The sequence below is a fragment of the Bos indicus genome, chromosome 10 (assembly GCF_029378745.1).
Source record: "Bos indicus isolate NIAB-ARS_2022 breed Sahiwal x Tharparkar chromosome 10, NIAB-ARS_B.indTharparkar_mat_pri_1.0, whole genome shotgun sequence".
Taxonomy (NCBI): Eukaryota; Metazoa; Chordata; class Mammalia; order Artiodactyla; family Bovidae; genus Bos; species Bos indicus.
In genome coordinates, this window is record NC_091769.1 from 21,393,292 (window position 1) to 21,420,097 (window position 26,806).

General features: G+C 54.4%; 1 protein-coding gene and 1 long non-coding RNA gene across 2 annotated transcripts; one reads left to right on the forward strand and one right to left on the reverse strand.

The window, feature by feature from the left end:
• Nucleotides 1-26,498, forward strand: LOC109564202 (myosin-6). The gene is made up of 36 exons (XM_070797103.1): nucleotides 1-216; nucleotides 1,410-1,553; nucleotides 1,786-1,942; nucleotides 2,039-2,066; nucleotides 2,340-2,451; nucleotides 2,705-2,797; nucleotides 3,439-3,502; nucleotides 3,774-3,872; nucleotides 4,325-4,428; nucleotides 4,514-4,652; nucleotides 6,296-6,564; nucleotides 6,802-6,972; nucleotides 8,117-8,426; nucleotides 9,344-9,414; nucleotides 9,704-9,791; nucleotides 9,882-9,999; nucleotides 10,365-10,488; nucleotides 10,769-10,905; nucleotides 12,460-12,715; nucleotides 12,862-13,104; nucleotides 13,251-13,427; nucleotides 13,938-14,083; nucleotides 14,330-14,420; nucleotides 16,901-17,290; nucleotides 17,639-17,765; nucleotides 17,857-17,975; nucleotides 18,586-18,782; nucleotides 19,307-19,490; nucleotides 19,667-19,832; nucleotides 19,958-20,082; nucleotides 21,641-21,949; nucleotides 22,260-22,463; nucleotides 23,468-23,593; nucleotides 23,810-24,085; nucleotides 25,196-25,291; nucleotides 25,937-26,498. The coding sequence occupies exons 1-36, from the start codon at nucleotides 16-18 to the stop codon at nucleotides 26,249-26,251; spliced, it is 5,976 nt and encodes a 1,991-aa protein (XP_070653204.1). The 5' UTR covers nucleotides 1-15; the 3' UTR covers nucleotides 26,252-26,498.
• Nucleotides 16,378-19,307, reverse strand: LOC139185209 (uncharacterized). The gene is made up of 4 exons (XR_011568757.1): nucleotides 19,020-19,307; nucleotides 18,032-18,149; nucleotides 17,851-17,957; nucleotides 16,378-17,698 (listed from the first exon to the last, which is right to left on the reverse strand). It is a non-coding gene; the product is annotated as an uncharacterized lncRNA (long non-coding RNA).
• Nucleotides 26,499-26,806: the final 308 nt, after the last annotated feature.

The window sequence follows — 26,806 nt, forward strand, 5'->3', positions numbered from 1 at the left end:
CAGAGGAACGACAAGATGACCGATGCCCAGATGGCCGATTTTGGGGCGGCAGCCCAGTACCTCCGCAAGTCAGAGAGGGAGCGACTGGAGGCCCAGACACGGCCTTTCGACATCCGCACCGAGTGCTTCGTGCCAGACGACAAGGAGGAGTTCGTCAAGGCCAAGATCCTGTCGCGGGAGGGAGGCAAGATCACTGCCGAGACAGAGACTGGCAAGGTGCGTGGGACACAGCACAGGGTGGTGGGTGCAGGGGTGGAGCCACGTGCAGTGGCAGCTGAGGGGCTCTGGAAAAGAGCCAAAGCCAGCGGGGGCTCAGGACGATCTCCCCTCAAGTGGCCCAGCATCTGAGTGAGAACTGACCATTCTTGTTGGATCTGAGCAAGTGTAACAAGGCCACCCCAGGGATGCCCACCCCTTGCCAGGGAGGATGCTGCAGGCAGGGAACCTCAGCTGGTTTCCTCCCCAGATGGGTTATGTAGCTAAAGAGGGCACAGACCGCATCAAATGAAGCTCCCTTCTCAAACCTGCATCCCTCCACTCTGTGCCTTAGTTTTCTCCACGGACCAACTCTCCCCAGCGCGCCCCAACCATACCAAGAGCAAATTTACAGATGAACACAAAGCAGGAACTCTTGAGCAGAATGCTCAGTCCAGGGCTGACGACTAGCACTCAGAAGCCCACAGCCCCTGGTCCCTCATGCCAGCTGTGAGAACTGCCACCAGTCAACAGCAGTGGCTCTGAACCGTGTGCCCGGTAGACTGACTGTCTACGAGTCCGACTGTCTATACTGGCTGACTGTCTCGTCCCCTTGAGGTGTGCAGTAACAGGCCACAACCACTGGGGACTTTAACTATGACCCCAACTCTGCCACTAGCAGCCACCATATACTGACAAATCATTGATCATTTGCTCCACTGTAAAAAAAGTGCTGGAATACCTACTCACAGGATCTCATGATGCAAGGGCATGACAAACTGGCCAGTGGCAGTCAAACCATTTGACAGTGACCAGTGAAGAGTGTAGAGTAGATGGGTGAGATGTTTCTCCAGCAGCAGCAAGGTTTGCCCTTAGCAATTGATGCCCTCAAGCATGCCCCCAAGAGTCAGGGTAAGATCAGAGAGCTTCTGCCCCTAGACCCTCAGGGAGGGACTGAAAGGTGATGCTCATGGGCAGAGTCTGGGGAACTGGCAAGACACAGGGACTCTAGGACAATCCATAAGAAGGGACAGAGAGCAGGAAGGTAAATTATCTGGCATCATAGGAAGCTATGGGGTAGGGCCCAGGCACTATGAGAAAAGAGCCAGGGGAACAAGGCCAGGTCACAGCCTGTGTTCTGGGAGGAGGTAAGTGGGCAAGTCTAGAGAGGGTCCTGGAAGAAATGTCTGTCCTACTGCCCCTCGCCTCCACAGACGGTGACCGTGAAGGAGGACGAGGTGTTGCAGCAGAACCCGCCCAAGTTCGACAAGATCGAGGACATGGCCATGCTGACCTTCCTGCACGAGCCTGCTGTGCTTTTCAACCTCAAAGAGCGATACGCAGCCTGGATGATCTATGTGAGTGCGCCCTACACACGGCGGGGAGTCTTCTGCACGGGGTCCAAAGTCGGCCTGGGCAACTTTCTCAAGGGGAGGGGACTGGAACTCTCCCTCTGCTCCCTCCCAATCCCTGGTTAGCTGCAGGAAGACAGGAGCCAGCTGGCATAACCAGGGACGCCTCTGCCTAGCACCACGCCCATCCCAGGCTCTCCCCTCCAACTTCTCGTGACTGCCCTGTCTCTTGTTTCAGACCTACTCAGGCCTCTTCTGCGTCACCGTCAACCCCTACAAGTGGCTGCCCGTGTACAATGCCGAGGTGGTGGCCGCCTACCGGGGCAAGAAGAGGAGCGAGGCTCCTCCCCACATCTTTTCCATCTCCGACAACGCCTACCAGTACATGCTGACAGGTGGGCTGGCGGCCCTGACATGTGGCCCCTCGGCCCGACACCATAGACTGAGGCCCTGAGCCCTGACCCCTCTGCCTCTCCTCTTTTCTCTTCCAGATCGGGAAAACCAGTCCATCCTCATCACGTGAGTGAGCAGCACCCATCCACAGAGGGGCCTGGTGTGGGGGAGGCCGAGGCTGATTCCTGGGGTGCTAGAGATGGTTGAAGGCTGTGGTTGCCAGGAGCTGGGCTCTCTGAGGAGAGCCAGAGTGACCTACGGTGATGGGCAGATTCTGCAAGGAGCTAGGCCCTGGGGGAGGAGATTCAATGGCTGGTACTCTGAGGGAAGAGGGTGCAGTGCTGAGCTTCAAATGGAAAACTGGGAATCTGGGTTCTGATGGGTCCCTGTTGCCTCCAGTGGAGAATCCGGGGCAGGGAAGACTGTGAACACAAAACGTGTCATCCAGTACTTTGCCAGCATCGCAGCCATAGGTGACCGTGGCAAGAAGGACAATGTCAATGCGAACAAGGTACGAGGTGGGCTGCAGGCTCAACAGAGGGGGTTAGGGGGCAGGCTGACCAGATGACCCCTAGCCCTGCCCTGGGGAACAGTGCAAACAGCATCCCTGAGCCCAGTGCCCGAGACCTTCCCGGCAGGAGACATGCTCTGAGGTCTGAATATGGCCCTCTCGAGCTGCAGACCACCAGCAGTCCATCCCACTCCACCCCCACCCTCCCCAGCACCACCTGGAGGTGAAGCCCCACGCTCTGCCCCCTCTGCAGGGCACCCTGGAGGACCAGATCATCCAGGCCAACCCCGCCCTGGAGGCCTTCGGCAACGCCAAGACCGTCAGGAATGACAACTCCTCCCGCTTCGTGAGTGCACCTGACCACTGCCCACAGGCTTCATGCAGCATTGATGAAAAAAGGGGGTGGAGGTGCAGTTTTGCCAACAGTCTCCACACGTGGCTGACCATCCTGCATTTGGTTTTGGGATATCAAGTAACACACATGCACACTCAAACCCTCCCTACTCAACCTGGCCCCTGAGTTCTGAGAACTCAAGAAAAGAGACCCAGAGCCACCAGAGCTGTTCGTTGCAGAACCAAGTCATCGGGCTGACTTGGGTCACATTCTATATTTTTTTTATGACTGTTCCCAAAGCTCTTCCACGCTGTAAGTGGAAGAGCTGGAAGGAGGACAGCAGGGCTTTTGAGCCAATTCCCCAGCCTTCCATCTGTCTAGCAAGTTCCCAACCCTCTCTGAGCCCCAGGTCCTTCATCTGTGAGACCGAGGCAGTAGTCTCTACCTTGCTGGTTATTGGGAGGATGATGTGAGAGCATATCAGAGGCACAAACAGGATGCATTCTATTTTGTTTATGATACTAAACTGGGGCTCCAGGGAAATCATTTACATTTCCAAAACCATCCAGGGCATTCTGGATTGCACTGAGGTCCAGGATTTCCATCTGTCTCTTCTAGCCCCCTCCCTCACTCTTTGTCCCATCTACCCCCAGGGAAAATTCATCAGGATCCACTTTGGAGCCACTGGAAAGCTGGCTTCTGCAGACATAGAGACCTGTGAGTATGCAGGGAACCTGGCCCCCTCCTCGAGTCCTTCACCTCTGCCTTCACTCCTCGCTGGGTGCCATCTTCTGTCGACATTTCCCCTCCATCTCCTGTCTCTGACTTTAGATAAAGTCTCCCGGCTTTATCATTCTTTTCTCTTTAAACCCAGTCTTCCCCTGTCTCTCTCCACTTGTCATGACAGCCTTTCTCCCCTGACCTCCACCCTTTCGCTGATTGGTTCTCTTCCTTCCCACCTGCCCTCCCCCCGCCTCTCCTACTCCAGATCTCCTGGAGAAGTCCCGGGTGATCTTCCAGCTGAAGGCTGAGAGGAACTACCACATCTTCTACCAGATCCTGTCCAACAAGAAGCCAGAGCTGTTGGGTGAGCCCCGTCAGAGGTCCCTGCTGCCCCTGGCACCCCCCGCAAGCCCAGCAGTGCAGGGCAGACCCCTCCTCCTCCTCACCCGCCCCGCCCCCCTGCTCACCTGTCCCCTCCCTCCATCTGCCCGGTACCTTTCTCTTCCTCCACCTTGGACCCACCTGTGTCAACTCTTGCCTCCTATTCACACCCTTCCTTGTCTTCTTTCTCCTCCCCTTTACTTCTTTTCTCCTTCTCCTCTGCGTTTGTCTCCCCCTCTTCCACCTGTCACCCCCCACCATCCTCTCTCCCCATGTCCCCATCACCCACTTTTCCTTTTCTTCTGGATCCTTCCCTTGGCCTTTGCTGACTGTCCTCCTCTCTACCTGCTCCCGCTCCTCCCTTCTCCCCACCCCTTCCCCCACTGCGCCCCACTCCCGTCCCCTTGCCCCTGGCCCTGCCCCTCGCCTGGACAGACATGCTGCTGGTCACCAACAACCCCTACGACTACGCCTTCGTGTCTCAGGGGGAGGTGTCCGTGCCCTCCATCGACGACTCTGAGGAGCTCATGGCCACAGATGTGAGTGAGGAGGCAGTGGGAGGGCTCCGGGGGCTCCTGGGCCACCCGCCCCATCACCCACTCTGCGTCTCTCGCCCTGCCCCAGAACGCCTTCGATGTGCTGGGCTTCACTCCTGAGGAGAAAGCCGGTGTCTACAAGCTGACAGGCGCCATCATGCACTACGGAAACATGAAGTTCAAGCAGAAGCAGCGGGAGGAACAGGCGGAGCCGGACGGCACGGAAGGTTCGAGGACAGGAGGGCAGGCTGAGAAGGCCTGGGGGGCAGCGGGTCTGCCTCTCATGCAGGGACAGCACTCTGGGGGCAGAGTCTCCTCCATGCCATGTCCAAACGGGGTGCCTTTCAGTGATTCTTAAGGAGCAGCATTCACAGCAGCAATGTTAGGACCACAATACAGAAAGTGGGAGGAAACCCAAAGCAGAAGCAGGTGGTCAGAAGGTGGTGCCTTTTCTCATGGTGGGCTCTCCCCACCTGATCTAGACTCGAGGCTTTCTGTTCTATTATAACCTAGCCAGACACCACCCTCCATCCCAAACAGGCTGGATCCCAGAGGACCTGAGGCTTATGGGTGGGCGAGGGCAGGGACATGGGAGAAGTGGGAAGACAGGAGGCACCTCACAGTCCCGCTAGTTTCTCAACCCCAGCTGCACCGAGCAGAAGTGAAATGGAGAGATTTCCTCCTGTGCCCAAGACTCCGCCAGGCCCAGGAAAGCACGGACCTGAGTTCTGAGTATCCCCGTCACTAAAGCAGTGTGTATGTGAGAGTGCCCAGCCCTCAGGAGAGCTCCTCACAGGCTCCCTGCCATATTCTGCTGGGAGACAGGAGGCCAGGGGTCAGGACACAGCTCTGGGCATTGGCACATCACCCACATCACTGGCTCTCAGCTTCCGCCTCAGTGGAATGGAGCAGTAGCCCTTCCCAGCTCCCTCTGAGGCTGATTTGAGAATCCCTTGAGAAGTAGATGTGAAGGTGTAAACAGGGCTGGAAAAATGCCTGAGAATATTCCTCTTGACCTACCTTCAAGGATCCCTTCTCTGTATCTATCTAGATCAAGTGCCAAACCTGAGTTTCACAATAGCATGTCACCAGTTATCATAAAAACTCTCAAAATTAAACCAAGCAAGTCTCCTCTAAATAGAGATCATGGGGCTTTCCAGGTGGTTCAGTGGTAAAGAATCCACCTGCCAGTGCAGGAGACACAGGAGCTGCAGCTTCGATCCCTTGGTTGGGAAGATCCCCTGGAGGAGGAATGGCAACCCACTCCAGTATTCTTGCCTGAAAACTCCCATGGACAGAGGAGCCTGGTGGGCTACAGTCCATAGGGTTGCAAAGAGTCAGACACAACTGAGCATGCACACACACACACAAATAGAGTTCGTATGCTGGATAGCACATTTGGAGAGCTGAGGGTTGGTGGGCTGACCCACACACTGTTAGGAACCCTGATTTCCCAGCGAGTCAATTTGATGGACACATAGATTCACTGTAGAGCATGCCCAGTCCTGGGCTAGATCCTGGGACTGGGGACAAAGACAGCAAGGAGCAGAGGACATCATCAGCCACAATCCCTGCCCTGAGAGAGGAGAGGATGCATGAGGGCAGGGGACACGGCTACAGCTGTGCTGGCACTGAGCCGGGTCCAGAGACATGCAGGAGATGTAAAGATGGAGGTGAGCAGGCAGGGTGGTGGGAAGTCTGGGGTGACGGAGGGGCCTCAGGCACACAATGGCTGTGTCACCACGGCAAGCCCTGTGCCCTTCAGGCCTCAGTTTGCAGCTGTTTAATGACAGGGTTAGGACCTAGTGGCCCTGAGCAGTGAAGGACAGTCTATGGAAAGTGCTTGTTTATCCCTTTCTTTCTCCACCAGATGCTGACAAGTCCGCCTACCTCATGGGGCTGAACTCAGCCGACCTGCTCAAGGGGCTGTGCCACCCTCGGGTGAAGGTGGGCAACGAGTACGTCACCAAGGGGCAGAATGTCCAGCAGGTGTACTACTCCATCGGGGCGCTGGGCAAGGCGGTGTACGAAAAGATGTTCAACTGGATGGTGACGCGGATCAACGCCACTCTGGAGACCAGGCAGCCTCGCCAGTACTTCATAGGCGTCCTGGACATCGCCGGCTTCGAGATCTTTGATGTGAGTGGGGAGCCCCAGGCCCGGGAGAACGGGAACTCACTGGTTCACACAGGCAGCCACCGCTGGCCAAGCCAACTACAGGCCAGCCCCGGGGAAGGCTCCCCAGGGGTGGAGACAGCCATGTGTCTTCAGGGGGTGCTCCCTCCCTGTTGCCTGGCTGGACGCAGCCCTGGGCCGACCCCTCAGGCCACAGACCCCTGCCTGCCTGATCCACTCCTCCCCGTCCCCACCCTGCAGTTCAACAGCTTCGAGCAGCTCTGCATCAACTTCACCAATGAGAAGCTGCAGCAGTTCTTCAACCACCACATGTTCGTGCTGGAGCAGGAGGAGTACAAGAAGGAGGGCATCGAGTGGGAGTTCATCGACTTCGGCATGGACCTGCAGGCCTGCATCGACCTCATCGAGAAGGTGCTGCCTTGGCCCCTCCACCCAGGTCCCTGCACCTGCCATCCCAGACGAAGTGGCAGCCCTATCCCTCTACACCCAGGAAACTAGTCCCCAGATCCCCCAGCCTCCCTCCAGGCCCTGCTTCCCCTCATTGTGACACTGTGGGCATACACAGGTCCAGCCTTTCCTTCTCTCCCAGCACCCAGGACTTTGTCCCATATGGTGGACCTGAAGAGAGAGATGCAGTGAAGGAGGAGACTCCTAGCCCCTCTGATGCCCCATGAGAAGCATCATTCGTGGAAAGGACCTAGGCTGAAACTAGACACATTGGCTTCCTATCCTCTTCCAGTTGGCTGAGGATAAGCCTGTCTTCAGGCCCTCTTGTCTATGGAGCTTCCTCAGAGGACACTCCTTGTCCTGACTTGCTTTCAGTGAGCCTTTGCGGAGGGAGGCAGAGCCCACAGCAACTGATGGTCCCCCAGCCCAGCCACGACCAGTCAGAAATAGGGGCCTCCCCCCACAAGCTTTGCCTGGTGATCCAGGGGCCTGCTCTTCTGGAGGCCTCGGATTCCCCTGAGATTGTATGGAAAAATATGTGTGGACTGGTGGGGGCGTGGTACATACACAAGTATGTGTGTACACAAATTCTGGGGAGGAAATCTTGGGGTTCACCAAATTCTCAGTAGGATCCCTGTCCCAGGAAAAGTCAAAAACTGCTACACTTTCTGAAGTGCAGGACATCGTGCAGAACCTGAATCCCTCTAACCATTCCTTGGAACACCGTTCCCTGACATACAGGCACAGGTCTGGCCTGCCCTGCCCTGCAGTCTGGCGCCTCCCATCCCTTCTGTCCTGTCCTCATCCCGCTCTGGGGCAGGGACATCCAGGAAGAAGGGGCTGTGCTGTGAGCCCTGGGGGTAGGGACTGGGAGTACAGGGCTCTTCTTTGGGGCCACTGGGGCAGGAAGAGGTTCCCTAGGCCAGATCTGAACGTACTCAGATTTAGGTTAACGTCAGGAATGTTGGCTTCCTGTACCAGGACATGAGGTGGCAGCACGGGCTCTCTATGGCTTGCCAGATACACAGCTGCAATTTCTCCTCAATCGGGGTGTGGGATTCTGCAAGCCTGGGGATGCGTCCAGTAACGCTCTCCTCTCCCCCTTCAGCCCATGGGCATCATGTCCATCCTGGAGGAGGAGTGCATGTTCCCCAAGGCCACCGACATGACCTTCAAGGCCAAGCTGTACGACAACCACCTGGGCAAGTCCAACAACTTCCAGAAGCCACGCAACATCAAGGGGAAGCCAGAAGCTCACTTCTCCCTGATCCACTACGCCGGCACGGTGGACTACAACATCATAGGCTGGCTGGAGAAGAACAAAGACCCGCTCAACGAGACGGTGGTGGGCTTGTACCAGAAGTCTTCCCTCAAGCTCATGGCCACGCTCTTTTCCTCGTATGCCTCCGCTGATGTCGGTAAGAGGGCAGCCCTCCACCGCCAGAGCAGTTCTGGAGGTGCAAGGGGCCAGGGGCCCACTGCTTCAAAGCACGTGATTCCAAAGGCAGGAGGGAGAGTTCCCTGGTGGTCCAGTGACTAAGACTTCAAGCTCCCAATGGCGGGGTTGGGAGTTCGATCCCTGGTCAGGAAACTAGATACCGCATGCCTCAACTAAGAGTTCACGTGCTGCGGCTAAAGAGCCCACATGCCGCAACTGAGACTGGCACAACCAAATTTTAATATATATATATATACTTTTTTAAAATTAAGAAAATAAAGGCAGGAGGGAGCCATAAGAGGGGGACATCAAGAGAGCCCACAGCAGCCCATCTGTGCCGTTTCTGTGGGAGTGTGATTTTCCCCTCTGGGTTATGGATGTTGGTATACGTGTTCTGCGCCTCTTCAAGACTCAGAGCAACTGAAGATCGGTGCCAGAGGCACCCGCATCACTGCAGCAGGCCTGGCATAGAACCATCCTCTGCAGGAGGCCGCAGTGAATGTGTAGAGCTTCAGTGAATGTACGGTAGAACAAATGAGCCTCCCCTTCAGAGAAGGAAGAGAAAGGGTGTGGATTGAAATGAGGAGGGTAAAATACAAGAAGAAAGTGGAAAAATGTAAGCATGGTGTGGGAGGTTAGAAGAGAGAAGGAGGAGAAAGCACTAATGTTATTTCAAGACCTACTGTGTGCCAAACAGTGGAGAGGCAGCATGAAACTTTGATCTTTTCTAATCCTCTCTATACCATTTAAAGGGAATGACTCTCCTCCTCGTGGGAAAACGGAGACTTGGAGATAAATTGTCCAAAGTCACACAGCTAGTGAGCAGCAGAGCCCTGCCCCTGCTCAAAGGGTCTCCGATTTCAAGCCCTGGTTCATCATTCCTTCTCTTGTTACTAGGGGACGGCAGTAAAGGCAAAGGAGGCAAGAAAAAGGGTTCATCATTTCAGACAGTGTCAGCCCTCCACCGGGTAAGAAGGGCCCAGAGATACCAACAGACCTGTGGTGGGCAGACCCAGCCCAGAGCATTTTGTCTGCACCACCCTTAACCTGATGCTCTGAGTCTGGGGAGAAAAGAAGCTAGAGTTATGTCGTTGTTTTTGGCATGTAAATTCTACACAAGCCTGAATTCACATCATAAGTTATATATCACCTCCCAATCCCTTAGAGGGCTCTGGTGACAGGTTGTCCAGGGCCCGGGGTCAGGACTAAAGGGATGGTCACTGTGGCTCCTGACCTCCACTTCTCATCTGCCTCCAGGAGAATCTGAACAAGCTGATGACCAACCTGAGGACCACTCATCCTCACTTTGTGCGCTGCATCATCCCCAATGAACGGAAGGCTCCCGGTGAGCGACGCACAAGGCTCTAGTCTGGAGAGGGCATTTGGCATCCACTTGTCCTGAGGCTGACCCCCTGCCTCTCCCTTCCTGCTGCAGGCGTGATGGACAACCCCCTGGTCATGCACCAGCTGCGCTGCAACGGCGTGCTGGAGGGCATCCGCATCTGCAGGAAGGGCTTCCCCAACCGCATCCTCTACGGGGACTTCAGGCAGAGGTGGGTACTGGGGTGCCACAGGGCTCAGGGAACAGAGAAACCCTGGGCAGCCTTGTGGGGAGAGGAGTCTGCAGCTGGTCTCAGATTCTGTGACAAAGTGTTAGTCGTTCAGTTGTGTCTGATTCTTTGTAACCCCACGGACTGTAGCCTGCCAGTCTCCTCTGTCCGTGGAATTCTTCAGGCAAGAATACTGGAACGGGTAGCCATTCCCTTCTCTAGGGGATCTTCCCGACCCAGGGATCGAACCCAGGTCCCCAGCATTCCAGGCAGATTCTTTACTGTCTGAGCCACCAGGGAAGCCCCTTGATTCTGTGGGCAGAGCAAATCAGTGCAGAACGTGGGTAACTCCAGGCACCTCCTTCCAGGTATCGCATCCTGAACCCAGCGGCCATCCCCGAGGGTCAGTTCATTGATAGCAGGAAAGGGACAGAGAAGCTGCTGGGCTCCCTGGACATTGACCACAACCAGTACAAGTTCGGCCACACCAAGGTGAGTCTGGAGGCCCTTAGGGTGGAGGTGTAGGATACCCAGCCACACTGAGTGGAACAGCTGAGTTCGGAAGGCAGACCCTGACTCCTGGCTTCCCGTGTCAACCAAGAGTTGGGACCCAGCTTCTTTTCTGTCTTGTTTTTCACATTTCACTCCCAGGTCTAGGGTATGCAGGTGATGGGGCCCTGGGAAGCTCAGCCAGGGTCTCCCACACTCTCCCTCCACCTTGGCTACCCTTCTCTGAGGCTGTGGCCCCCTTGGCTCTACCCCTTGCCCCCAGGTGTTCTTCAAGGCGGGGCTGCTGGGGCTGCTGGAGGAGATGCGGGACGAGAGGCTGAGCCGCATCATCACCCGCATCCAGGCCCAAGCCCGGGGTCAGCTCATGCGCATTGAGTTCAAGAAGATCCTGGAGCGCAGGTGAGGCTGGAGGGAAAGGGAGACACACTCTCAGAAATGTAAGAGGTAGACAAGCAGAGCCCAGAGGTGTGGGCTGAAAGACCTAAGTTCAATCCTGGCTCCATCACTTACTAGCTGGTCTGGACAAGTGACTTGACCAGTCTGGGTCTCATTTTGAGTTCTTTTTAAAAAAAGAAAATTCCCTGTAGGAAATGAAAATTAAAACTCCAGTGAGATACCATTTTAAAACACTAGACTGTAGCCTGCCAGGCTCCTCCATCCATAGGATTTTCCAGGCAAGAATACTGGAGTGGGTTGCCATTTTCTTCTCCAGGCAATCTTCTGGATCCAGGGATCAAACTGGGGTCTCTCACATTGCAGGCAGAATCTTTACTGTCTGAGCCACCAGGGAAATGTGTGCAATCTCTTTGGAAAACAATTTATCATTTTCTTTGAAAGCTGAACAGTTACATCGCTTTCCACTCCTGAGTGCATTCCCACAAAGAAATACCTGCATGTGTTCACAACATGAGACAAAAATGAATCTTTATAGCAGCATTGGTCAAAATGGCAAAGATCTGGAAACAATTTGAATTTTCATCTGCAGGAGAACGGGTAAACAGTAGCATACTTATTTGGGGAATATTATCAAGTAATGAAAAGGAGGGGACTATAACTACATGGTACAAATTTGAGCCTTAAAATCATACTGCTGGGTTAACAGAAGCAAGTCACAGAAGGATACATATAGTGTGATGCAATTTTTATAAAACTCAGTAATAATTTTAAAATAGCATCCTCCTGCAATGCAGGAGGTGCACAGGAGACCCACCAATCCAGGGAAGTTCCCTGGGTTGGGAAGATACCTCATAGGAGGAAATGGAAACCCACTTCAGTATTCTTACCTGGAAAATTCCATGGACAGAGGAGCCTGGCAAGCTACAATCCATGGGGTCGCAAAGAGTTGGAAGTGACTGAGCACACACACACATTGTTTAAAAATACATACACATATGGTTTAAATATTTTTGAAAGAGTTAGGAAATGAAAAACACAAGATTCAAGGTAGTGACTACTTCTGGTGAAAGGACCGGAAAGGGGATGGAGTGTAGTCTACTAGTAGAATCAATGAAGGCAATGCTCTACTTCTTGTCTGGGTGATGAGTTCATAGATAAATCATTTTGCTTCATTCTTCATAACTTACACATACATTATATACATTCTTAAATGGAAAATACTATATTCTTAACATATTTGAGGTTCTTAGGAGATTAGAAACACTGAACACAGTAGAGGTGCTATAATTGGTCGCTTCCATAGCTACTACTACCCCAGAAAGGAAGATATAAACTGCCCTTTTGTTGAATTGATCAATTAATAAACATTTATAGACAACTCCATGTTCAGTGTGGTAATGTTGGGGTGGGGTTGCCTATCAAGCCTGCCAGAGCAGGTTCCTGCCCTCAGGTGCCCACACACTTGTTCAGATGTGCTGGGATCCCAGTGCAGCTGGCCCCATGACTGGAAAGTGCTCCTTCACAGTGTGGCTCCCTGCCTCCGTGCTCCTTTGCCAGGGATGCCCTGCTGGTAATCCAGTGGAATATTCGGGCCTTCATGGGGGTCAAGAACTGGCCCTGGATGAAGCTCTATTTCAAGATCAAACCACTGCTGAAGAGCGCAGAGACTGAGAAGGAGATGGCCAACATGAAGGAGGAGTTTGGGCGCATCAAAGAGACACTGGAGAAATCGGAGGCTCGGCGCAAGGAGCTGGAGGAGAAGATGGTGTCCCTGCTGCAGGAGAAGAACGACCTGCAGCTCCAAGTGCAGGCGGTAAGACCATCTCTCTTTCCCCCTCCCCTGGATCCTAACCCATCTCATCATCAGGGACTATGAGTCTCCAAGCTTCAGCTCTCTTTAAGGCTCTGGATCTCTCCTCTGTTTCATCACCAGCTCTCCTCTCTGTCCTCTTCTCTCAGGAACAAGACAACCTGAATGATGCGGAAGAGCGCTGTGACCAGCTGATCAAGAACAAGATCCAGCTGGAGGCAAAGGTGAAGGAGATGACTGAGAGGTTGGAGGACGAGGAGGAGATGAACGCTGAGCTCACTGCCAAGAAGCGCAAGCTGGAAGATGAATGCTCTGAGCTCAAGAAGGACATTGATGACCTGGAGCTGACACTGGCCAAGGTGGAGAAGGAGAAGCATGCAACAGAGAACAAGGTGAGGGCAGCTCCCTTTGAATCCAGACCAAGTCTCAGGATCCTCGGACCTGAGTGTGGTCCTGGCCCTTGGCTTTGGAGGTCTCCATAGATGTCTCCAGGTTGGTGATGTCTGACCCTAGAGGGGATGGGGTTCTTGGTCAACAGGTGAAGAACCTGACAGAGGAGATGGCTGGGCTGGATGAGATCATTGCCAAGCTGACCAAGGAGAAGAAAGCTCTGCAAGAGGCCCACCAGCAGGCCCTGGATGACCTTCAGGCTGAGGAGGACAAGGTCAACACCCTGACCAAGTCTAAAGTCAAGTTGGAGCAGCAGGTGGATGATGTGAGTAGGAACAACCATGCTTCCTTTGTCTCTCTCAGGTCAGGATTTTGCAGGCAACGCCAATGGCAAGGGGTTTTCAATCCCTAAAACTAATTTCCATCCCACCTGGGGTGCTTTTCTTGCTGTCCATGCTAAGTCACTTCAGTTGTGTCTGACTCTTTGTGACCCTATGGACAGTAGCCCACTAGGCTCCTCTGTCCATGAGATTCTCCAGGCAAGAATACTGGAGTGGGTTGCCATGCCCTCCTCCAGGGGATCTTCCTGACCCAGGGATTGAACCTGCAGCTCCTGCATTGCAAGCGAATTCTACACCACTGAGCCACCTGTGAAAGCCCCTTTCTTTCTACAGTTCTTCACTAGGCTGGGTCTCTGAATGCTTCATCTCTGCCGGGATGATTCTGCTGGCTTGACTTCCAGTCCCACTGGACTTTGGGTTTAGAAGGGAGCAGAGGGGATGTATTGTGGACCTCAGGTTTTCTACACCCTGTTCATTTTTACTTTCTCCACCAGCTGGAGGGATCCCTGGAACAGGAGAAGAAGGTACGCATGGACCTGGAGCGAGCTAAGCGGAAGCTGGAGGGTGACCTGAAGCTGACCCAGGAGAGCATCATGGACCTAGACAATGACAAACTGCAGCTGGAAGAAAAGCTCAAGAAGTAGGAGCGTAGGGAGGCCGGGAGGGGCCCTGGGGGTGTCTTGCCTGAGGGTTAGAGCTCAGGGTGCTGCACAGCCTCTGGCCAAGGCTGCCCAGGGCACAGCGGGAGCAAGCAGGTCAACCACAGCCCTTCCCCTGCCTTCACTCTTGGGGGCCAGAGGGAGAGGAGTGGTCCTTGCATGCAGAGGCAGGAGGAGAGGATGAGGGCAGAGAAAAGAAAACTTCCTGTCCCCTCCTTCTTCTCCAGGAAGGAGTTTGACATTAATCAGCTGAACAGTAAGATTGAGGATGAGCAGGCACTGGCCCTTCAGCTGCAGAAGAAACTTAAGGAAAACCAGGTGAGGTTCTTCTGGGTGCGGCCACCGGGGAGCTCAATGGCGGTGAGACAGCTGGGACTGCAGGAGCTGCTTAGGGTTCTAGACAGTATCTAGAACTCTGAGCTACCCAGAGGCCCCGTGAGCCCTGACTTCCAGGCACCTGGGAACATCAGCCTTCCCCCATTAGACCAATAATGTCTTATTTCATCTGGGCTATCTGGGGAGGTGGGTGGGGATCACACTTAACTAAAACAGCTTCTCTTGCTGAGCTATACTCTGCCTAATGGGTTTTCTCGTGCTTAGTCGCTCAGTCATGTCCAACTCTTTGTGGCCCCACGGACTGTAGCCCGCCAGGCTCCTCTGTCCATGGGGATTCTCCCGGCAAGAATACTGGAGTGGGTTGCCATGCCCTCCTCCAGGGGATCTTCCCAATCCAGGGATTGAAACCAGGTCTCCTGCATTGCAGGCAGATTCTTTACCATCTGAGCCACCAGGGAAGCCCAGTGGCCTTTCTGCCCTGGGACCATTGGTAGGGCTTGGTTCTCTTCTAACCCTTCCTTCGGTGCTTCTTTCCCCTCATGGGGGTGAGAAAAGCCTTCATGGAGCCCCTTCTCATGGGGAGCTCTGTTCTTATTCTTCCCAGGTACTTGCCTTGCCACTAACGGGGGCTGAATCCCCACAGAGCACTTGAGTCAACTCCTGAGACCTTGAGCAAGTCACTTCTCCTCCTGCACCTCAGATTCTCCTCTCATCTGTAAAATGGGACTAATGACCCCTGCCTTGCAGAGGACCGGAAGAGATACTGTATAGGAACCCACTTTGTCAACCAGGAGGCTATGTATACATGTGATTTTAGTATAGCTCAGGTTACAGAAGTCAGCCAGCCCCTTGCAAGAAGATGTTCTTTTGTCTGCCCATGGCTTTCTCATCCCTCTGCAGGAGGAGACTGAATTAACAGCCAAAGTCTCCCTTGCCTTTCACGCACCCTGAATTTTAATGTGCTTTTAGTCCTGTGTTTTTCAGAAGAACCCTGGAGGCAAGGGAGGCAGGTACTCTCTTCCTCATTTCAAAGTTGCATGACCACATCTGGACACAGTGACTCCTAGGCCAAGGGGACTCAGCTACTGACCCCCTCATTTCCTGAAGAGATCGCAGCTGGTGGAGAGGGCCAATATCCCCTCCGCATTCAGGCTGAGGGTCCAGGCCGCAAGTGACACGTGAACACAGTTCCACTCCTCTCCTCTGGGGGCTGCTCAGGGGCTGGCCTGCCTTCAGTGATGCTCTTACTTCCCATCTTCTTGGATGCCCCTTCTGGGTTTTAGCCAGAGCATCCCCAGGTTCTTCTACCCTGGGTCTGGGCAGCCTCTTGGACCCAGAACAACAGTGTATTATCCTCACCCGATCCTGGCAATGCACTGTGGCTCCTTCTTCTTCCTGTCCAAGCTCTTGCCCCATCCTGGGAGCAGAGGTATGGTGGTCCTGTCTCTCCTGCTCCCAGGAGCCCCCATAACCACAGATGAAAGGACCCCACCAATCCTCCCTCTTTTGGACTTCCCTAGTGGCTCAGACGGTAAAGTGTCTGCTCACAATGCGGGAGACCTGGGTTCGATCCTTGGGTCGGGAAGATTCCGTGGAGAAGGAAATGGCAACCCACTCCAGTACTCTTTCCTGGAAAATTCCATGAACTGAAGAGCCTGATAGGCTACAGTCCATGGGGTCGCAAAGAGTCGGACACGACTGAGCAACTTCACTTTCACTTTCAAACCTCCTTTTTGCTCCTGGCTAGTCAGACAATAGATCAAAAGGTAGATGGGCCAAGGCTAAGGCCAAAAAAAATGAGGTGGGAACATGATACAAAAGAGGGCATCCTGCTAGCACCCTCCTGGCCTGGAAGGGAACAATCAAGCTGGAATCCAGCCATGGGCATAAATACAGTAAGCTCCAGAGCTCGAGGAATAGGCTGATTAGAACTTGGTAGTTAACTCAGAAGATTATAAAAATTTTTAATTGAGGCATTTTGTTGTAAATATTTGTAAAACACAATCACCAGCTTTCCTGTCTTATCATTAGCAGAGTCTAGTGAATCTGTGGAATTCCTGAGATTCAGGATCTCAGGGGATCTCAAGATCCCTCTCTGAACACAGATTCTCAGGATTCAGGGCGAGAGATGCTCAGATTGGGTCTGAGATGCCCCTCCAGGAAATGCCTTAAAAGTATGGCTTCACCCAAATTCTTATTGGTAGTCTGTGCGTTATCAGATGTTTAGCAGCCTCCCCGGCCTTGCCCACTAAATGCCAGTAGCAACACCTCCTCTCCAAGTCATGACAATCAAAAATGTTTCCAGACCTTTTCAACTGTCCTCTGGGGCACAGAATGTCCCCTGGTGGGAACCACTGCTCCGCAGGACCTGGGCATCTTGGCCAAGAGCCTTCTAGAGCCCTGGGGGGGGCTCCAATGGAGGGGCCTAGGTGCTGGGTCTGAGCCCCCCGTGTCCTGCCTAGGCACGCATAGAGGAGCTGGAGGAGGAGCTGGAGGCTGAGCGCACCGCCCGGGCCAAGGTGGAGAAGCTGCGCTCAGACCTGTCCCGGGAGCTGGAGGAGATCAGCGAGCGGCTGGAGGAGGCCGGCGGGGCCACGTCCGTGCAGATCGAGATGAACAAGAAGCGCGAGGCTGAGTTCCAGAAGATGAGGCGGGACCTGGAGGAGGCCACGCTGCAGCACGAGGCCACGGCGGCCGCCCTGCGCAAGAAGCACGCCGACAGCGTGGCTGAGCTGAGCGAGCAGATCGACAACCTGCAGCGCGTGAAGCAGAAGCTGGAGAAGGAGAAGAGCGAGTTCAAGCTGGAGCTGGACGACGTCACGTCCAACATGGAGCAGATCATCAAGGCCAAGGTGGGCCCGGCTCTCCTCTCCTCACCCTCTCCTCCCTCACCGCCTCGCAGGGTACCTTCCCTCCACTTCGTCTCTCTGCCATCGCTCGTATTCTCACTCCCTTCACCACCCTCTGGTCTCTCTCCGTCTCACCCTTGCACCCACCTTGCCCTCCCTCTGCGTCTCCATCTCCTCACCACCTCTCGCTTCTTTAATTCATGCACCCTCTTCAGATTGTGGCCCTCTAGCCCCGCCCGTCGCCTCCCCTATCCCCCCACCTCTGTGTCCTCCCCCACCTTGGCCCATCTTTCCTCCAATCCACCCAACCCCTCCCACATTCACCTCTCCCGTGTCCCATACCGTCTGAAGGCCAACCTGGAGAAGATGTCCCGGACACTGGAGGACCAGGCCAATGAGTACCGGGCGAAGCTAGAAGAGGCCCAGCGCTCCCTCAATGACTTTTCCACCCAGCGAGCCAAGCTGCAGACCGAGAACGGTGGGTGCCCCTCACCAGGCCTGTGCCTGCCCCGGGGCAGAGCATCAGTTGCCCCCCTCCCTAGCCCACAAACCCTCCTTCCCACCTGCAGGTGAGCTGTCCCGGCAGCTGGAGGAAAAGGAGGCACTGATCTCCCAGCTGACCCGAGGGAAGCTGTCCTACACCCAGCAGCTGGAGGACCTCAAGAGGCAGCTGGAAGAGGAGGGCAAGGTGAGGCCAGCCGTGTGGGCAGTGGACAGGACTGAGAGCCACCCTGGGCAACCAACCTCAGGAATGGAGGCTGGAGTGAGGCTGGAGACTACAGATAGGCCTCCGAAATAGAAAGACTTTCAGGCCAGGTTCTTCTACTCTTCAGCTAAGCCACATTCAAACATCACTCCGTCCCTTAAAAAAAAAAACAACTTATTTATTTGGCTGCACCAGGTCTTAGTTGAGGCGTCTTTACTTGCGGCATTGGGAATCTTTTTTTTTTTTTTTTTTGCACGTGGAATCTTTAGCTGTGGCATGTGAACTCTTAGCTATGGCATGTAGATCTAGTTTCCAGACCAGGGGTCAAACCCAGGCCCCCTGCACGGAAAGCACAGAGTCTTAGCCACTGGACCACCTGGGAAGTCCCCCTCCTTTCTTATGTGGGACGAGGTGGGCAAACTGGGAAGGTACCTCATGATGTTGAGATTCCACACCACCAGCCCTCTCACCCTGAAGGAGGCTGGGATTTGATTCAAGGTCATAGATACGAAAAGATCCGAAAAATGGGGAGAGGGTCTTCCCTCCCACCTTCCCAGAAGCTGAGCCCACTTGCTGGTTCCGCCCCTCCCAGGCGAAGAATGCCCTGGCTCACGCACTGCAGTCGGCCCGGCATGACTGTGACCTGCTGCGGGAGCAGTACGAGGAGGAGACTGAGGCCAAGGCCGAGCTACAGCGCGTCCTGTCCAAGGCCAACTCAGAGGTGGCCCAGTGGAGGACCAAGTACGAGACGGACGCCATCCAGAGGACCGAGGAGCTGGAGGAGGCCAAGTGAGTCCCTGGCAGTGCCCCACCCCAATTCTAAGAGAGGAAGGAGCAAGAGGACCTTGGTGGAGACAGGCAGAGTGGGCGTGGGAGGCAGATTTAAAAAGGCAGACAGGAAGTGGGGAGAAATGTGGTGGGCAACAGAGGTGCTTGGGAGGGAGCCTGGATCCTGCACTCTTGAGTGACCCCTGGCTGGCCCCAACTCACTTCCTGTGACGGGCGAGCTTTTGGCCCGGGTTATACCTGATGCTCACGTATAAGACGAGCAAAAAGCTTGTTGGTCAGAGGAGCTACCGCCGATCAGCCTGGGTGGGGAGGGGTGGAGACTGCCACCCAGAGGCCACCGCGGGTAGGGAGGAGAATCAGTTCACACGCAGCCTTGGCTCCCTGGAAGCTGGACTTCCAGAGCATCCCAAGGAGCTGTGGGAAGGGGCCTGGTTCTTGTCATCTGGCAGTTCTGGGAGGGGTGGTCCCAAGGCACCACCGTTTCCAGGTAGAGTCACACACACACACCCAACCACCCTGGGCAGGAAGAAGCTGGCCCAGCGGCTGCAGGACGCCGAGGAGGCCGTCGAGGCCGTCAACGCCAAGTGCTCCTCGCTGGAGAAGACCAAGCACCGCCTGCAGAACGAGATCGAGGACCTGATGGTGGACGTGGAGCGCTCCAACGCGGCCGCCGCCGCCCTGGACAAGAAGCAGAGGAACTTCGACAAGGTGGGCCCGGGCTGCGGGCCACAGCCAGGCGACAGAGCAGGCCGGCAGGCGGGAGTCAGGAACATCCCCCCAGGAGGCTGAGGCTAGGGGAGGCTGGGCCTAGGAGGGGCACCTGGGTCCCGGAGGTGGGGCCGGGGCTGCCCCTTGAGCCTCTTCCGTCCGTTGGGTCCCTGCAGATCCTGGCCGAGTGGAAGCAAAAGTACGAGGAGTCGCAGTCGGAGCTGGAGTCCTCGCAGAAGGAGGCGCGCTCCCTCAGCACCGAGCTCTTCAAGCTCAAGAACGCCTACGAGGAGTCCCTGGAGCATCTGGAGACCTTCAAGCGCGAGAACAAGAATCTGCAGGGTGCGGGCTCGGGCCAGGAGGGGCGGGGCAGGGAGGGTCCGTACGTGGCACCGCCCCGCAGCTCCTCGAGGCCTTCCCGCCCTGGAGCAGGCAGCCCCCGACTGAGCCGCCCGCCCCTCCCACAGAGGAGATCTCCGACCTGACTGAGCAGCTGGGAGAAGGAGGGAAGAATATGCACGAGCTGGAGAAGGTCCGCAAGCAGCTGGAGGTGGAAAAGCTGGAGCTGCAGTCGGCCCTGGAGGAGGCCGAGGTGAGGGCCTGGCTCTGCCTGGACCCCTGCCTCTGACCCTCTCCTACCCACCTACCATCACCCTCCTGTCTCTGACCCCCTACTCTCCCTCACCTGGGGGTGATGCTGACCGAAGACAAACTCTATGAGATCATTTTCTTAGTCCGAAGTCATATACCCAGTACCCACTACTACCTCCAAAGCCAGAGTCTGCACAGAGGAAAATGCCACAGCTTGATCATGGATTTTTCTTTCCCACTGGGTTTATAAAGTTGAAACCTGGCCATCATAACAACTCCTCACACGGGGTGGGAGTGTCAGCTCCAGAGTCAAACAGATCTGAGTTTGAAACTTGGCTTGAGGACCTCCACTGTGTCATTGGGCAAGTTCCTTAACCTCTCTGTACCTCAGTTTTCTCATCTGTAAAATGGCATTAATTGTACGTACCTCGATCCCTGAGTTAGGAAGATCCCCCTGGAGAAGGGAATGGCTACCCACTCCAGTATTCTGGCCTGGAAATTTTCATGGACAGAGGAGACTGGTGGGCTACAGTTCATAGGGCCACAAAGAGTTGGAGAAGACTGAGTGACTAACACTTTCATACTCTCATAAGATTTTTAGTTCAGTCACTCAGTCGTGTCCAACTCTTTGCGAACCCATGGACTGCAGCATGCCAGGCTTCCCTGTCCATCACCAATTCCCAGAGCTTACTCAAATTCACGTCCATTGAGTCGGTGATGCCATCCAACCATCTCATTCCCTGTTGTCCCCTTCTCCTGCCCCCAATCCCTCCCAGCATCAGGGTCTTTTCAAATGAGTCAGTTCTTCACATTAGGTGGCCAAAGTATTGGAGTTTCCGCTTCAGCATCAGTCCTTCCAATGAATATTCAGGACTGATTTCCTTTAGGATTGACTAGTTGGATCTTTTACACATGACTATTATTAAACGAGGTAACGCACTTAAAAATTCAATATATATTAGCCATTGTTTACTGTTCATTTTTAAGAACCTGGGACTTCCCTGGTGGCTCAGATAAAGAATCTGCCTGCAATGCGGGAGATCTGGGTTCAATCCCTGGGTTGGAAAGATCCCCCTGAAGGCGGGCATGGCAACCCACTCCAGTACTCTTGCCTGGAGAATCCCCATGGACAGAGGAGCCTGGTAGGCTAAGGTCCATGGGATCAGAGAGTCAAACACGACAGTGACAGTATAGCACAGCACAGGGATAGCCCTGAGATTTGGGGCTTCTGACTTTTTTCACTATAGAGTGAGGGACTTGGGAAACAAAGAGAAACATTTGAATTTGTAGTTGTAGAAATCCTTCCTTTTTCTATGATATTTTAGATGGGTCAGGATCATGCAATATTAATGTTGGAGCATCTTGGCAATTGTGAGGTCAAAACATTTCCTTGATGAAGGAACCCCAGGGTATCCAGCATGTCCTCCCCCACAGCACCCACATGGCCTGGGATGCAGGTCCTGCCTCGCTGTCTCCAGCTGACACCTTGAACCCTCTCGGCCTCCCTCCCTGACGTGCCCTGTGCCCTGACTGCCTACTTTGGTCCCTCTCCCCTCCAGGCCTCCCTGGAGCATGAAGAGGGCAAGATCCTCCGGGCCCAGCTGGAGTTCAACCAGATCAAGGCAGAGATTGAGCGGAAGCTGGTAGAGAAGGATGAGGAGATGGAGCAGGCCAAGCGCAACCACCTGCGGGTGGTGGACTCGCTGCAGACCTCCCTGGACGCGGAGACGCGCAGCCGCAACGAGGCCCTGCGGGTGAAGAAGAAGATGGAGGGCGACCTCAACGAGATGGAAATCCAGCTCAGCCAGGCTAACAGGATAGCCTCAGAGGCCCAGAAGCACCTGAAAGTTGCCCAAGCCCATCTGAAGGTAAAAGAAGTGAGGGCTCTCAGAGAGGGATAAGTCAGGTTGCTCACAGGAATGGTGAAGGCCGGAGGAAAGAGTCCTGGGCTAACAAATACGAGAGCATGGGGAGCACCAACCTCCGGGATTTGGAGGCTTGAAGGAGGAGAACTGATCAGGCCCTGGAGCGTGTTTTGGACCAATCCCGCCTGTGGGCCTGGAGACCTGAACGTGTCTCCTGAGGTTAACACGAGCTTTGTGACTATAGGGAAGGGTGTATCAGATCCCAAATGGAGGCCCTGGTAGGGGCCTTCCCACATCACCCCATCCCTGGCAGGACACCCAGATCCAGCTGGACGACGCGGTCCGTGCCAACGACGACCTGAAGGAGAACATCGCCATCGTGGAGCGGCGTAACAACCTGCTGCAGGCCGAGCTGGAGGAGCTGCGGGCCGTGGTGGAGCAGACAGAGCGGTCCCGGAAGCTGGCGGAGCAGGAGCTGATCGAGACCAGCGAGCGGGTGCAGCTGCTGCACTCGCAGGTGAGGAAGCTAGGGGAAACCCGCTGAAGGCCAGAGATAGGATGTCTGGCAATGTTCTGAACTAGATGCCCAGAGAAAGCGTATGTCCAGCCAGGATCATACATTATTTCATCTCTTGGACCAACTTACATCTGTCAGTCATGGCTGCAGAACTACTACCTTGAGAAAGGGGTCTAAACGTAAAAGCCAGCCTCAATTTGCTCTATTAATGGGACTTTTGGAGTTTAAAGACAGCTTCCCTTGTGGCTCAGACGGTAAAGAATCTGACTGCAATGTGGGAGACCGAGGTTCCATCCCTGGGTCGGGAAGATCCCTTGGAGAAGGAAATAGCTATCCACTCCAGAATTCTTGCCTGGACAATTAATGAACAGAGTAGCCTTTAAGGCTACAGTCCATGGGGTCACAAAGAGTTGGACGACTGAGCGACTAACACACACATATATTTGCAAGTCAGATTCTCCGCAGAGCACCATTTTTCTGCAATCCCATATACACTGTTTTCAGCTATATTCAGCAATGAGTTTTTATGTCCATCTTATTGCACTGTCCTGTGGAATTCCGTTCCATAATCTAATACATATGGGAATGACATCACCCACTGACGTCATCCTCTCTTCCTTACCTCATTACATTCTTTCTATAACTACAATCTCTTCCAGGATACAGTCCTTTTAAAACAGTTGTACCTGTTTTTCTTGGAACTCCCTGCAGGGAGGGATTCCTTGGAATTTCCTTTCATTCCCCTACGTAGACATGTTACTAAAGAGCTCAGGAGTAGAACTACAGACTCTTTCCTGCTTGAAGTCTTCAGAGCTGAGTCATTTTACATAATGTCTACAGTACATATATTTTCATTGGAAAAAAAGAAAGCAGGTACAAAACAAGGAAAATACTAAAAGCAAGACTTTTTAAAAAAATGACTAGTTCTAATTTTCTCTGGATAAAGGTGTAGAATCATGTAACAAAAGTATATACATCCAACAGTTTTCTTTACCCTTATCTAGAACACCAGCCTCATCAACCAGAAGAAGAAGATGGAGTCAGATCTGACTCATCTCCAATCAGAAGTGGAAGAGGCAGTTCAGGAGTGCAGGAATGCCGAGGAGAAAGCCAAGAAGGCCATCACGGATGTGAGTCACTGCACCTTCCTGCCTCCCTGAAAGACTCAAACAGGGGCTCTGGGTCCAGGCCAGGGCACTGTGCTGTAACAACAGTGACTCTGCCATTCTGTGGGCTTGAGGGCCTCCAGGACCAAATGTCAGAATGAGAAAGAGGTGACTCTTATGGGAAAGAAGAGGCTCCCCCCGCCCCAGGCCCTGTTCTTTTACACTCTCTCCCGTTTGCAGGCCGCCATGATGGCGGAGGAGCTGAAGAAGGAGCAGGACACCAGTGCGCACCTGGAGCGCATGAAGAAGAACATGGAGCAGACCATCAAGGACCTGCAGCACCGGCTGGACGAGGCGGAGCAGATCGCCCTCAAGGGCGGCAAGAAGCAGCTGCAGAAGCTGGAGGCCCGGGTGCGGGAGCTGGAGAACGAGCTGGAGGCCGAGCAGAAGCGCAACGTGGAGTCGGTCAAGGGCATGAGGAAGAGCGAGCGGCGCATCAAGGAGCTCACGTACCAGGTGCGGGCGCTGTGGCCACGCCCTTAGAAGTAGACGTGAAAACGTATCCCTTGCCCCACCTCCTGACCCACATGGGCCCCACGCAGAGCCCTCCTGCCACCTGCCTCTTGAAAAGCTGTCTTGGGATTAGTTTTCTTTCACATTCTCTGAAGACAAGTTGGCTTGAGTCTATGAATTTTTTTTTAGCAAAGGGAGAATCTGCTTCTACTTCTTGAAAGCTCCTGAACCAGAATTTTCCCAGATGTTTAATAACCTGAAGTGCTACCATGAAGGCTTCAGAACCGTCCAAGGCATCTTTCCACCAGCCTCAGAGGCAGGGGCGTTGTGTGGCATTTAGTGATAAAATCAGGGATGGGAAAAGACTCAGATCTTCCATGGAACTCCTGGGACAACAGATAGAAGGCCTTAGAGAAAGAAGATTCCAGAATGTTCTAAGTCTTCCATCTGCATAGCTCAGGGCTTTTGTTCTTACTTTCCAATATGCCTGGGCAGGAAGGACAAAAAAAAAAGAGGTGTTGGTTCATTTTGACAGCTGGATATGAGAGGCATGGGAAAGAGGTACAAATGGAGAACTGCAGGTGTGTTGTGTGGGTGTAAATAGAAATAGCATCCTAGCAGAAGCAGTGATCAGGAGTGATCAAGCGACATAGGAACCATTGATCCTGGTGCTCAATACCTGACCCAGAACAATACATACTGGGTTGTGATAATTAGAATGATATGGATTATGATAATCCCTTCTTTCTGCTTTCCTCCTGGGTCCTCTCTGGTCACTCTAGACCCACTGCTGAGAGCATCTGTGGTGCTCCGGATTAGATCTGGAACAGCCCTGATGTCTCCACATTATCAAATGAAGAAATCCCGTTTGGTTCCAAGCCTCTCCTGTTTCTTACCTCAGGGCCACAGCCCTGTTTGCTTTTTAGATCCTGTTGTGAGACCTTTGGCCTATAAGTCTCATCAGAGATGAAGTTTGTGCACAACCTCTTTGGCCTGGCCCATGGGAGGGAGGGGCGGCTGAGGCATGGGAAGAGAATGGGGTCGTGAGGGAGGGAAAGATGATTGCTCTTGCTCCTTCCCCCAAACTGGCCTCCTCCACCCATCTGCCCCCAGACGGAGGAAGACAGGAAGAACCTGCTGAGGCTGCAGGACCTGGTGGACAAGCTGCAGCTGAAGGTCAAGGCCTATAAGCGCCAGGCTGAGGAGGCGGTGAGTTCATGGTTTTCTCTACTTCCTATGTGTCAGAGCCGACAAGCGTCCACCCCAGTGGACCCGGACGGAGGGATTGCTGTTCACTTTAACTCTCAAACTCAGAGCTGTGGCAGGCACTCCTGAGTTAACAAAAGCAAAGCTTATTCGACCCAGGACCTACCCACAAGCTACTTATAATCCATGTACCAGTGAGCCCAAGAGAAGGCAGTGCAGCTGCCAATGTAGCTTGCAGGGCCAGCCAGTGCTGAAAGCTGGATGGTGGCAGGGGAACTGGGCCTGGAAAGGGGCCTGAGCAGGTACAGCACGGTGGGGAAGACATTGGGTGAGCACAGAGGTGCGGACGTGAGTTGCTGATGAGCATACGTGTGCAGGACCCCCCAGGGGTGGGGGAGCGTCTGTCAGGGTAGCAGTTGGACAGGGGCGGTCAAGCTGGATTCTGAGGGCGGGGACCAGGCAGCATGGGATTCCTTTTGGGCAGTGGGTAGCCTGGATTCTGAGCACTGGGTAAGTCTGTGGAGGGTGCCAAGCCAGAAGCAGGACACTTTTGTCGCAGGAACATGGGTGATAGATGACAGCGAGCCCCTGGATTAGGAGCCTGGGCACCCCCTCACCTCATCCTCCCATCCCCCTGAACCCCCACAGGAGGAACAGGCCAACACCAACCTGTCCAAGTTCCGCAAGGTGCAGCACGAGCTGGACGAGGCGGAGGAGCGGGCGGACATCGCCGAGTCCCAGGTCAACAAGCTGCGGGCCAAGAGCCGCGACATCGGCGCCAAGGTGGGTCCCTCCCCAGGCCCTGCTACTCACCCCCATGGCAGCACAGCCCCAACATCAGTGGCCCCCAGAGTGGGCACTGCATCCTGTATGTGGTTATGCATCCTGAGGGTCCCGCACCCCCCACATCTGGGCATCCCCCTCCTGCTCAGACAAGCCCCGTACAGGCTGGAACCTCCTTAGAAAGTCCAGTCCCACCCCACCTATACCACAAAGACCTCTAAAGGGGACCCCAAGATTCCCAAGGCCTGAGCCTCTCCCCCTAAGGGCATCTCCCTTAGGCCCCTGAAAGCCCTGGAGATTTCTCCCCACACCCTTCCTTCCTGTTCCCTCACACCTTTTATTCTTTCTCAGCAAAAAATGCATGACGAGGAGTGACCCTGCCTCCGAACCTCACTCCAGCTGACCTCCAATAAACATGAGTACCAGACTTTGCCTGAGCCCCTGTCCTTCCCGCCGGCTGGCCAGGAGCCGTCCTGGACTCCTTGGGGGGTGGGTGGCCTGGCCCCTGCGTCAGAGCTGGAGGAACCAAGACACCCCACATCTCCAGAGGAGGAACTGAGGACCAGAGGGGTGCAGCAGCCTGCCCCACCTGAGTCCCCATACTGCTCATCAACCAGCCACTGGGGACGAGAGGGAGGAATTTCACAAATGAAGAGCACAAAGACACAGGAGGGCAATCGGACCCCAGACGCCTAGACGCGGAGTTGCACTGCTGAAACTGAAGCCCTCCTCCAC